Source organism: Heloderma suspectum, chromosome 5 (assembly GCF_057233095.1).
Source record: "Heloderma suspectum isolate Gila_16-S chromosome 5, 16-S_ref, whole genome shotgun sequence".
Classification (NCBI taxonomy): Eukaryota; Metazoa; Chordata; class Lepidosauria; order Squamata; family Helodermatidae; genus Heloderma; species Heloderma suspectum.
In genome coordinates, this window is record NC_139462.1 from 23,690,897 (window position 1) to 23,704,061 (window position 13,165).

Genomic DNA, 13,165 nt, shown 5'->3' on the forward strand with positions numbered 1-13,165 from the left:
TTATTTTTCCTGGAAATATCCATTTTAAATTGCTAACTTTCATGGCCTGTTAATGTCCTCTTTAGTTCAGGTCCCTTCCCTATTTTATAGATGTTTCTGGTTCATATGACTTAATTCCACTATACCATTTACAAATCAGACAAAATTGCCCTATTTGATGCTGATTATTGTTTTCAGTGAAGTTCAGTTGCCCTTTTAACTATGTGTTCTGATTTAAAAGCTTTCGCAGATTGAACGAAGCAGTGACAGTTACATCTGGGAAAATCAGGTGAGCACATCTTTGCAAAATTTCTTAGAATGCACGTGACTTGATTCTTCGTGGTTGTATTTTCCTGTGACATACATTAATGATCCTCTGCTCTTAGTCCATTTTGTTGTTTAATGCTTGCTGTACAATTCTTAGTATTCCTCTTAAATCTGACTTGCTGAGGAATTCAGCAGGTGAAAAGGAAGGGCAGAAGTACAGGATATGCTATATTAAGCCACAGAACTAAAGTGGGGCAGGGAGGAAGGGAGTTCTGCATGCAGGAAAAGTTTCCTATTAGCAGGACAATTTGGTACTGCATTCTAGGGATCTGCTGAGCTGCGAGTTCCAAAATGTTTTTGTGGAGTGGAGAATGAATCCCATTAAGATAGGTTCTCATATGGCCAGCCCTACCATTAGGCAGTGTGGCTATGCTGCCTCAGGCAGGTGTTTTGGGGTGTCCTGTAAGGGCAGGGAAATTTTGTTATTTGCCAGAGAGTAAAAGAGGCACTTGTGGGATTTTGTGCTTTAGGAGCCCAAGTAACTTGATTGGCCTTGTGTACTATGCACCTTGACTTGCTGTGTGTGTGTGGTATATTTACTGTTCCACCTCAGTCATCACAATGTCTTGGGCTGGCCCTGGATAGTTTCCACAGTAAACATTGTTGATATGTCAGCAAAAAGGCAAAACACTTCTTCTGGACTGTCTGGCAGCAACAGGAAATTCCCACAGAGCAGCCTTCCCCACTGTGGTTCTTTCCAGGTATGTTGAACTACAATTCCCATCACCCCCAGCCAACACATCTGCAAGGAGCCAGGCTGGGAAAGACTGTTATAGACCATTTAAGTACTGAGGGGTACTTAAATGTAAACTGTGAACAAAGAAGAACAGTTGCTGTGAGGATGCACGATGGGAGAGATACAGTAAGATCTGTTCCTAATGAACAAACATTGACATTTCACTAGTCCAAAAAGAATAGAACGATGCCAAAAACAGCCGGTGGAGGCTGGTGGCTCCGATGCTTCGCACCGTGGAGAGCTCCTTTAGAGTTCTGACTGGCTCTGACTGAACCTGGAGTGGATTCATAGAATCATAGTATAGTAGGGTTGGAAGGGGCCTACAAGGCCATCGAGTCCAACCCCTGCTCAATGCAGGAATCCAAGTCAGAACATCCCTGAAGATGGCTGTCCAGCCTCGTCTTGAATGCCTCCAGTGTGGGAGAGCCCACCGCCTCCCTAGGTAACTGGTTCCATTGTCATATTGCTCTAATAGTCAGGAAGTTTTTCCTGATGTTCAGCCGGAATCTGGCTTCCTGTAACTTGAGCCCATTATTCCGTGTCCTGCACTCTGGGATGATCAAGAAGAGATCCTGGCCTTCCTCTCTGTGACAACCTTTCAAGTGCTTGAAGAGCGCCATCATATCTCCCCTCAGTCTTCAGGATTCACTGGCCCACTGACATCGGCGCCACCAGCCTCCACCGATAACAGCATAAGCTCCAGCTACATGGTCCCAGTATACTATATAGGGCTGTGCAGGGACACCCTCCCGATCTGACTCGGAAGCCGCTTCGTGGCTTCCAAGACGGGCCCGATTAGGCTCGGGCTGATTCGGCCCTCCCAACCCGACTCGGCCCCAAAGTGGGATTTGGATGGCTGAATCACACTTCGCCCCCCCGACGCCCCCACACAAACCCCCAGCTCCTTACCTGGACTGCCGCCGCCGCCTCCTCTTGACCCCTGGGCGCACGCCAGCTCTTATTGCAGGGAGTCGCCATTTTGACATGGGCTTGGGAGCTGGCGGTGGTGATAGCGGCGGTGGAGGTAGTGGTGGAAGCAGCGGTGGCGACGGAGGTGGCAGCAGCAATGAAGGCCGCGGCAGCGATGACGGGGAGGTGGCAGCAATGGAGGTGGTGGCAGCGGACACGACAGTGGTGATGGGCAGCTCAGGTTAGGACCTGGAGGTACCGGCACGGCTGGGCTGGGGGTGCCGAAGCTCCGAAGCACACCAAAGTGCTTCAGAAAGCCTCCATCCTGCTCTGGGTCTCTTGGTGCCCCCTCCGCTCTGCCTCGGAAAGGGTCCTAAGTGGCCTGAAGCACCTTGCTTTGACTCGGGGTTCAGGCCTCGGGCTGAAGTGCTGTACAGCCCTAATACTATTACTATTTTTCCCATCGCAGCACTGTGATGGCTTTCTTGTGGCATGAGCTTTCAGAGGCAAGAGCCTGCTTTATCGGATGCATCTGATGACCTATGTTCTTGCCACACATCTTGCGCCGCAACAAACCAGCTACTTTCTGAGAGGCAGCCGGAAAAAAAAAAAAAGGCAAGAGAGTGCTGTGGCAACATATTAATATACAGCCCCTCCTATGTCATTTGTCCCTGGTGGAATAAATAGAAAGGTCAGGTGCTATCTTTATTCCCAACTGTGTCGTTTTGATCCTGCACTCCTTTGAAATCTGACATTCTGCCCAGGCCTAACTTGGCACTTCCTGAAAAACTAATATTTAAAGAACAGCAGTTTTCCTGTCTGTGCCAAATTAAACTCCCATTTTAGCTCTTGCCACAGGTTCCAGCACATGGCCTTGAGCCTGAAAACAGCCCACCCACCTGCCTTTGTCACGGTCGCTAAAGGATAAGCAAGATCAACAGCAGTTTGTTCACCACCCAAGACATGTGAACTCTTGTTCTTTTGGCCACTGGGGAGTGAACTTGAGAAGAATAAAAAGTGTGTTATAAAATACGTTATAGGACATTTTAATACAAACTGCTTGAAATATACATTGCTTGAAGAATAATGCAGTACTTATATGGACAGGTAATGGAATATGACAGACAGACAGACAGACAGACAGATAATGCTTTTGTTTTTAAAAAGTAGTCAAATAAAAGATTTACGGTGCTTGAATTTCGGGGAGGTGGTAGGGGCCCCTAATGAAATCCATTGCCCTAACCCCCAGAACATCCCCATTTTAGCCAAATTACACCCCCACCCCAGGGACAGTGGTGCAAGCGCTCATCCTGCCATGCCCCCAAGGGACGCCCAAAATTGCAGGCAGCTGTGTTGATCTATATCAACAAGCCAGTTCTAGCAGTTTTCATCTGCTAGGAGCAGGTCTTTTATAAAGCAAATGGGTCATAATTGCCCATTCAGGACCAAGCCAGCGCAAAATAATTTGCATTACAACAGGGAACAATTTATTGTCACTGGGAAAATACATTCCTCCCCCCCCCTCCTGTGAGGATTGCAGAGGGAACAGGGAATTCTGAGAGGGGGTGGCAGATGATGTCAGTGATCCTGCTAAATCATAGAATAGTAGGGTTGGAAGGGGCCTACAAGACCATCGAGTCCAACCCCCAAATAAAAGTGCTGGCACTGTATCTCTGTGAGACCTGGCTCCGCTATGCCACTGACTGGGGACTGGGCCTCCACTGATCCCCTGTAATTCAAGCACTGATTAACAACCAGATCTGAAAGACATTTATTGCTATTATTGTTTGGAACTTCCTTTGCCCGAATCACCCTACCCCATGTCCATCACAGGTTCTGCTCTTACATTAAACTTGTTTGAAAACTACCAGAGATGTACATAGAAGTATCCAAAATTATGACTGGTGTGGAGAATGTGGACAGAGAGACTTGTTTCTACCTCTCTCATAATACTAGAACCCTGGGTCATCCCATGAAGCTGATTGGTAGGAAATTCAGGAGAGATAAAAGGAAGGACTTCTTCACACAGCGCATAGTTAAACTATGGAACTCGCTACCACAGGACGTAGTGATGGCCACCAATCTGGATGGCTTTAAAAGGGGGCGGGCTAGACAAATTCCTGGAGGGGAAGGCTATCAATGGCTACTAGTCCTAGTGGCTATATGCTACCTCCAGTATCAGAGGCAATATGCCAGTGGACACCAGTTGCTGGGGAACATGAGCAGGAGGGTGCTGTTGCATTCATGTCCCACTTGTGGTTCCCCCCCCTTTTTGTTTCTGTTTTCCTCCCTTCTGATTCATTTCTGCCTCTTGATTGTGTATTTCTTTATAGGTTGTATCAAATGCAGATCGGAACAGTGAACATGATGGTGCAGGGAACAACATTGTATTTTATGAAAGTGAAAACCAAGGGAACATCAACTGCATCAATGGAGAAGGTGTCAGTGTTGACCATGAAGAATGTGAAAGAGAAGAATCCAGCATGAATGTAGATGTAATCAGTGGATCTGCTAATCTGATTAATGCAATTGGGGATGGAAGACCTGAGGTTAACCCTAGTCATGTCAGAACAAATGGAACTGGAGAACACACAGTTGCAGAGAGGAATTTTACTGGAGAGGAAACTCTTAGGGGTAACTTGGAAGGTGGGAATTTCAGCAGTGCTGGTAATGGCACCGGAGAAGGGAATGTTCACTATACAATCCAAACAGAACATTTTGAGATTGGTCACAATGATGGGGACAGTGATGTAGAAACAGCCAACGTTAGCAATATGACTGGAGAAGGATATGGTGACACTATAGGAGACCAGAGCAACCACGATCAAAGCATAGGTGGTTATGTACGTGCAAGTAATATGCCTGATGGCAACACAACAAACACATCCATGGGAATAAACGTCCATGGACAGAGTATACATTGGGCAGACATTAATGAAGGTGGCAGTGGAACTGGTGGAGACCCAGATGAAGAAGGTTCTAGTGATGGTTGGGCAGATGGAAACTCAGAAGCTACAACAGATCTTGGGGTAAGTGAGAGCGAGAGTCACAGTAATGGGGACAATGGTCAGACCGGTGATGATGGTACAGAAAGCATTGGGTGCTGAAAAGGACCAAAATGCAGAGTTGTGCCTTGAAAAGAAAAGGAATGGCGCTGCCAAGGTAAATTAGGCAATGTTGTTGTTATTTTGTGTTCTCTTTGGGAAGGGAAGTTGTCCTTGCTGCTTGTGCCCAATAAGATTAGCTTTGCAAGGGAAGGGGCAGCTAGGGATGTGTGGATTGTGTTAAATCCATTCTGTCTGTGTTTCGTGGATTATCAGGCAACTTCATTCCACCATCCACTCATTGACAGAATCAGAATTTCTTTTAGGGATGGCATGGGCACCCAATTGGGTCCAAGAAGCCACTGAGTCCATCCCCCTGCCCATGCCCCTGAATCCAGCTCGGCGAACCCCCACCCCATCCCACGAGGCCGGGACTCACCATAGCCGCCTGGCATCCATTTTTGCACAAGATTCAGCCATAGAAATGAATGTTTACGGCCACCATTGCATAGATCTACTCTGCAAACAGTAGATCTACGAAAATACAGAGCCCCATCTTGGATGCTCATCGAAAAAACAAGCGCCTCCCCAGATGGCCCAGTGGCTCTCCCTGTGCTTCTCACCGGGTCAGGTAAGTAGAAGAGGTTCAGTGAGCAGCGTGCAGGGTGGGCAGGGGGATTTCGTCCATCCCTAATTTTTTTAGGGATGTATGAGAATTTTGTTCCAATTGACCAAAGTGTAAAAAACAGATGCACAAATCTGTGTAATCTGAGCAACTCGGGGAAAACGGTCTGCTGTGAAATCCACAGGTTGAATTCATAGAGAACTGAACTCATTTGAACCCACTGTGGATTTCTCTGACATCCCTAGGGACAACTTTGGGATCTTCCCATGATGATGGTACCACTCGTACATGCTATAAAGACTTGCTCTGTGGAGCAATTACACACCATCACATGGGAATCATTCATGATCATGTGGTTCATCTTGATTGTGCAAGGATCCTAATTTACAGTTTGAGACCTAAACATATTGTATTGGATCCTAAGCTAATTTAGGGTGCAATCTAAGCTGGGGAATGCTGGGAGTTGTAGGACTTCTTTCTGTCTAAACCTACACAGGATTGCACTTTTAAGGAAATTTGTGGAAGGAAAGGTTCCCATCTCCTCCTCCTCCTACAGCCACCTGAACACCCGATCCCAAAGCCTTTTTGGAGAGCTGATGTCCCTCCTGAACAATGGGGCTATGGCTTGGGGGGCTGCCAGGGGAGTGTGGAATCACCCCAAATCAGACTTTGATCTTTAAATGTTAACTTCCAGCACAATCCTATACATGTCTACTTACAAGTAAGTCCAACTGAATTCAGTGGGGCTTACTCCCAGCTAAGTGGGTATGGCCATGTGTCCTCTTTTACAGAGTACTGTTCTCTGTTTGACGACACCCTGTATTTGAAGGGCTGTCCTGTCCAATTCTGATTTAAAGATAATGAATCTTAAGAAGGGAGAGGCAGGCACCCTGAAACTGTCCATCAACAGCCCCTGGACTGAGCAGGCAGGTACAAAGGTCACCTTGTCACAATCTTCCCCACTATGAAATTGTATTTCTATTTAAATTATAATTATTTCTAGATTTGCATTTATACAAGTTAATAAATAAGTATATGCAAACTACCTGCAAATTGGTGTCATATTTTGTCCTCTTTTTTGGTGATGCGTAAGTGGCCACCCTATGGTTACAGGATTTTAGCCTTGAGGAAGTTCACAGAGGGAAAGTTTCTCCTCTTCTCAGCTCCACCGGAAGCCTTCCAAACCACATCATGCATTATTCGGGGTGGGGGGGACCCTCCAGAGAGCCTTTGTGGGGGTGGGGGCAGGAGATTTTCCTTTCATGAACTTCCTTATGTTAACTTATTTTAGGATCCAAGCCATCACTTGGAAGTCACTTCTAGTGATGTCAATTAAACTTACTTACAAGTAATGTTATAATATTAAGATTTTTTTTTTAAAAAAATGTGAAGCATAAATACCAACCTATTTGCATTTAAGTTGAATTGCATCCTGGTCCTGAGCACTTCAGGTGGAAATGAGGTTTGTTAAAATGAATGGTACCTACTTCCCCATAATATGCATCTCAGACTCCTAGGTCTAATTTATACACTTCCTAAGCTGGCTCTCCAGTGTGGTAGAGGGATTGTAGAATCTTCTCCTCACCCTCAAGCATATAATGAATCTTTTAACGTTTATTTAAGAGAAATTATATCCCACCCTTCCAGCTCAGGGATAGAGTGCTCAGGGAGGCTCAGGTGAAAATGACAAAATGAATCTGACAAATAAGAACCTAAGAAGAGCCCTGCTGGATCAGACCCAGGTCCATCTAGTCCAGCATTCTGTCCACACAGTGGCCAACCAGTTGTCTGTGGGAAACCCACAAGCAGGACATGAGTGCAAGAGCACCCCCCCCCCATGTTCCCCAGCAACCGGTGTACATAGGTTTAGTGCCTCTGATACTGGAGGTACCAAATAGCCATCAGGACCAGTAGCCATTGATAGCAATGAAACAATACATTAAAAACAATAATAGTAAAAAGGAGACCTTAAGATTAAAGCAACTTAAAAGCAAAGTGTCAGCATGAAAATTCAGCCTGGCAGGTCATATGCCCGCAAGAATACAAAAGTCTTAGCTAATCAGTGGAAGTCAAGAAGAATGGGGGACAAACATGTTAGAGTTATACTTGTTTGGTAACTTATAGCTGCATAGTTTCAGCACGTAACTGGAACAAGGCAAATGCAATAGAAAGAAACACACACACTGCTACTTCAAAAAGCAAACAGCATTGTATTGGGAGTTCATAGCTCCTGGGAAAACAAATATAGTTTCTGATAGAAAAGGCTGAGTGCAGCCATTATGGTTGCACTGTTCACACAAAGGAACACTTACTACCAATGAAGGAGAAAGAAGGAAGGAAGTAAAGCCTGAGAGCTGAAATCTACATCAATGGGCAGTTACAAGAAGAAACTAGTAGAGGAAGAAAACAAGTTCCCTTTTATCTATCGCCCCCACTGGTTCAGATGACTGATCACAAGCATTGTTGTTGTTTTACTCCAACAGAGGGGACCCGCCCCAAGGCAATGTAGATGTGGGCACAGAGAAAGCCCTCCCTGGTGTCCCAATTAGCCATGCCTTGACCACTCTTCAGACCTGGAGAATGTCATCTCTGAGGGGGGCTCTCCAAGCTGAGGCCCATCGTCATGGGGACCTGATGTGTGCAATCTTTCCTCCACTTTTTGGAGGGGAATTCACCATGCAAATCATCAGGCCACCGTGCATATGAACCTGTGTGTTCAGGGCCTGCCTCAGATATAACCCAGTGTGCAAGGAGGAGGGCTCTTCTGCCATCTAAACTGGAGCACCAGTCCACTGAATTTGGGAGCAGAGGACCATAGGAAGCTGCCTTATACTGAGTCAAACCAGCAGTCCATTTAGCCTGGTATGGTCAGCACTGACTGGCAGCATCTCTCTAGGGTTTCAGCCAGGATTCTTTCCTAGCTATACCTGGAGATGCCAGGGATCGAAACTGCATACAAAACAGGTGCTCTACCACTGAGCTACAGCTCCTTCTGCTCCCTGAAGGTCTGGTGACATGTTATGGTGGTAGACCCTTGTATTCCAAAACGGAGCAGGATAAAAACAGCAGGTGGGCACAGGGCGATTTCAAGGGAAGCAGCTGGTGGCAGGAGAGGGGAGCTGCATCCTTCCACTGCTTGCTGCCTTCGGCCCTGTGACCCGTCCCGCTGCCAGTCCCCATGGCCAGAAATAAACCCAGCGGGGAGAAAGGTGGCTTAGGAGAGGGGTGGCAGGAGCCACGTGGTTGGCAGGAGCAGGGTTTAGTACCCCTTCGCCCCTGCTGTGCCTCTGCTTGGAATTACCACCCCCTCTTACTGTATTTGCAAAATTACAGAAATCTTCCCAGCATTTTAGCACAACACACATGCTAAGGCATCGAGCTGCTGCTCTAGTGTGAGTCTAGACCTGGGTCTTCAGATGGTGGCAGCAGCAGGAAGTGCATTTGCACAGTTACACTTGCTGTGCCAGCTGCAACCCTCCCTGAGTCGAGCTGACTTGGCGACAGTTATCCATGCCGTGGCGATATCGCGCTTTGGCTGTTGCGATGCACTCTACGTGGGGCTACTCCTGAAGCGTGTCTGGAAGCTTCAATTGGTGCAAAAATGTGGCAGCTAGGCTGCACAGTGGCGCACAGTATCGGGAGCATATTACACCTGCCTTGAAACACCTGCACTGGTTGCCAAACGCTTCCAGGGCTCAATTCAAGGTGTTGGTTTTAACTTTTAGCACCCTAAATGGCTTAGGGTGCAATCCTGTGGGGATGGGTGGCCACCTCCGAACTCGCAGGCGACCGCCTATCCAATGCAGGGCAGGAGAAGCACGGAGGGGATCGTTCCCTCCGCGCTTCTCCTGCCCTGCATTTGTGGCTAGACAGCCGGTTTCGGTTATCTAGCTGCGGGAAGACGGAGCGGGGGAGGAGGCTGCCGGATGACACATAGGATGTGTCATACAGGCATTTCCGCCCTCCCCCCCGGAACCCCCCGTTTTGGCTGCTCCACACTCCTCTTCCAAGTGTGGAGTATGGGGCTGTTCCGTGCTGCCTGCGTAGGGGAGGAAGGTCGGTTCTTGGAGCGCCGGCTCTGAGGTCAGCTCCCGGAAAACCACATATCCTATGGCCATCTAGCCACTGACTAGCAGCCATAGGATTGCTCTCCCCGCGTCTGGCTATCTAAGTGACTGTCTGTCTCACTATGAACCTGCCCAGGTATTACGTTCTGCAGGAGAGGACTGTTGGTCAGGCCTGCATGAAAGGGCTTTCTCCTGTGTTGCTCCCAAACTGTGGAATACACTTCCCCAAGAATTACGACTGTCCCCCCACTCTCTTGGTTTTTAGAAAGGGTTTGAAGACACATCTTTTGAATTTAACCTTTAAATTGTGTTTTTGTTTTAATGCCTTAATGTTTTACTGTTTTTGATGTTCTCGTTTTTAATTGTTTTAAGATTTAATTGTTTTAAATTGTTGTGCACCAGATTGATGGCTTTTTAAAAGCAAATAAGATCGTATATAAAGGTTAATAGTAAAATAAATAAAACCTAGAACCTGTCCCATGGGCTTCTGTTGCACCAAATCAGCTTTAGTCCAAACGCACCGGCTTGAGTAATTTGTTGGTTGCAGCAAAAGCTACATCAGTTATTGGCTTTTAGGCTTTGTGATCTGGGGCAAATGTATGGCTGTTTATGGCCACCTGATTTGCTTGCACTGATGCTTTCCTTTCCTTTTGATCTCCAGAGTGCGGATGGTACTGGTACAGCTACGAGCAATGGCTCCACAGCTGGTGGTAATGTGAATGATAATGGACTTACTAATGGGACCAGCTCTCAAGATGCCAGTAGAAACCGGACTAAACCCAGAGGTGATCAAGAGGATAGCAGAGACTCTGGGGATACCAGTGAAAGCGAGAGCAGCAATGCTTATAGTCTGAGTGATGAACTGATGCAAGGGGATGAACCTGGCTCTGATGGCTCTGAGAACAGTAGCCAACAAGAGCCCTCTGGCGAGGCAAGCAGTGGGGAGGAATCAGCAGGCACATCTGTGGAAGAAGAGGGACAAAGTACTGACGAGACCCAGGGCAGTGAGCAGTCGGAGAGCAATGGTGCAGACAGTGACAGTCAACCGGAGAGCAGCGAGGGTGGCAATCAGTCAGACAGTGATGACAGTGAGAGCGGTGGCACACCTGGCAGCAGCGAGAGCAGTCAAAGTCAATCTGACAGCAGCAGCGAGAGCGACAAGTCCAGCAGCAGCAGTGAGAGTGACGAGTCCAGTAGCAGCAGCGAGAGTGACGAGTCCAGTAGCAGCAGCGAGAGTGACAGCAAATCCAGTAGCAGCAGCGAGAGCGATAGCAAGTCTGACAGCAGCAGTGAGAGTGACAAGTCCAGCAGTAGCAGTGAGAGTGACGAGTCCAGTAGCAGCAGCGAGAGTGACAGCAAATCTGACAGCAGCAGTGAGAGTGACAAGTCTAGCAGTAGTAGTGAGAGTGACAAGTCCAGCAGCAGCAGTGAGAGTGACAGTTCCAGCAACAGCAGCAGTGAGAGTGTCGAGTCCAGTAGCAGCAGCGAGAGTGACAGCAAATCCAGTAGCAGCAGCGAGAGCGATAGCAAGTCTGACAGCAGCAGTGAGAGTGACAAGTCCAGCAGTAGCATTGAGAGTGACAAGTCCAGTAGCAGCAGCGAGAGTGACAGCAAATCTGACAGCAGCAGTGAGAGTGACAAGTCTAGCAGTAGTAGTGAGAGCGACAGTTCCAGCAGCAGCAGTGAGAGTGACAAGTCCAGCAGCAGCAGTGAGAGTGACAAGTCCAGCAGCAGCAGTGAGAGTGACAGCAGCAGCAGCAGTGAGAGTGACAAGTCCAGCAGCAGCAGTGAGAGTGACAAGTCCAGCAGCAGCAGTGAGAGTGACAGCAACTCCGACAGCAGCAGTGAGAGTGAATCTGATAGTAGCAGTGAGAGTGATAGTAGTGGTCCATCAGGCACCAGTGAGAGTAGCAGCGAAGCAGGCAGCACTGAAGATGACAGCCAGTCAGACACTGAAAGTGAGAGTGAAGGTGAAATGAGCAATGAAAGTGAAAGCGATTCAGCAAATCAGTCCAACAGCAACAGCGGGAGTGCTGAAAATGATACTGCCAGCAATGGTTCTGCTGATACAACGGAAAATACAATTAACAATGAATCTGCAGCAAGTGAGGACAGTGACAGTGGCACTCAGTCGGAAAGCGAATCTATAAGTGAAGGCAGTGAGAGCAATGACTCAACCAGTGATTATTAACCTAAAACGAGGGACAACCAAATTAGTATGTCATACAGCAATGGAAGTTATCATGATGGCAGAGAAAGTATGGACAAAGAATACATAGAAGCAAAGATAACAGTGCTAAACACACCTATCTGGAAGCAAAAGCTGTTGAAACCCATGAGACCTCCAAGTAAGTGTGATTAGGATCAGAGTCAAACTCAAATTGGGGAGATAGTAGGAGAAAGCCCAATTCTAACAGATATGAAGCAAATAAAATAAAATAAAATGCTGTGTTCATGTTTTCAAGTGCTACCATTTGTTTGCAATAAATTATGCATTTTCACTCAATGGATATTTGATTGTTCATAAACAGAGACAATATAATTAAAGTCCAGGTTCTATATACATGTTCATTCATCAAAGCCCCCGGGCTGATTCACATAAGCTTATTACTTGATTGCAGCATCAAGCGGTGGATTCCATGTATGAATGAGCCATTACAGATACAACTCCTGGTAAATGCACACTGGTCTGATTGTCTTTGCTTACTTTTTTAATATCATGGTTCCAAAACTACACTCATAAGACTAAATATGCCCTGTGTGTAAACCGTAAAATAAATTATTATTTTTCATGTTGTCTCTTCTATTTTTCTTGGGAATGGTCCATCTGGTTTTTACTCCCTGTTTCAAAAGTAAAGCACAGAAAGGAATGGCATAGAAATTTATCAGTGAACAGGAGGCTATCGTGTTTGTCCTGAATCCAGTGGTTGGGATTCGAAATACAATTGTTTATGGGTAAATTCTATTTGATACAAACATCACTTAGTCACAAGTACTGTGTTTTCAAGTGGCAGCCAGTACGGGCACAATTCAATGCCATAACGGAAGCAATGAAAACTCTCTAAGTACATCAAAGAACATTCTCCTTTCCCTGAGCGGTAGTCAACCTGGGCAGCTTTGTTTCCTTCTGAAGGGCAGAGTAGGTTTATTTACAAATGTACAGGTTGAGCAGATCATATAGGAGTGCAGAAGAAAGCACAGTGCATTCCACAGCAACCTCTGTTTAGGCAGAATCCAACAGGGTGCTTTTGGGTTTCCATCATTTTAGTATCCTACTCAGCATCCATTGTTGGAAAATGACGGAATCTGCAATAGAAAGCCATCAGCTGGAAATAAGATTCTTCCAACTTATAGCCGACTCCTGTTTATTAAAAGCTTTGGGGAAAGAAGATAGTCAACCTGTGGATCTTTTCCTGCCAGGTGTTACCCGATATCTTGCCTTCTTCTACTGACTGCAGAGCCAACCTGAAATTCTAAT

The 13,165-nt window shown here is 46.7% G+C and overlaps 1 protein-coding gene across 3 annotated transcripts in view; it reads left to right on the forward strand.

Annotated features, from left to right (window-relative positions):
- LOC146343696 (uncharacterized) overlaps window positions 1-12,479 on the forward strand; it is a 52,861-nt gene extending 40,382 nt beyond the window's left edge. For 2 of the 3 annotated variants that reach the window (XM_084855585.1, XM_084855584.1), the window contains 3 exons: window positions 221-268; window positions 4,285-4,980; window positions 10,349-12,478. In XM_084855585.1, the coding sequence (XP_084711711.1) occupies window positions 221-268; window positions 4,285-4,980; window positions 10,349-11,878 (2,274 nt within the window). In that variant the 3' untranslated portion in view covers window positions 11,879-12,478. Of the gene's footprint in view, window positions 1-220; window positions 269-4,284; window positions 4,981-10,348 lie in introns of all 3 variants that reach the window. The other variant, XM_084855586.1, reaches the window with a different exon arrangement.
- The last annotated feature ends 686 nt before the right edge of the window (window positions 12,480-13,165 follow it).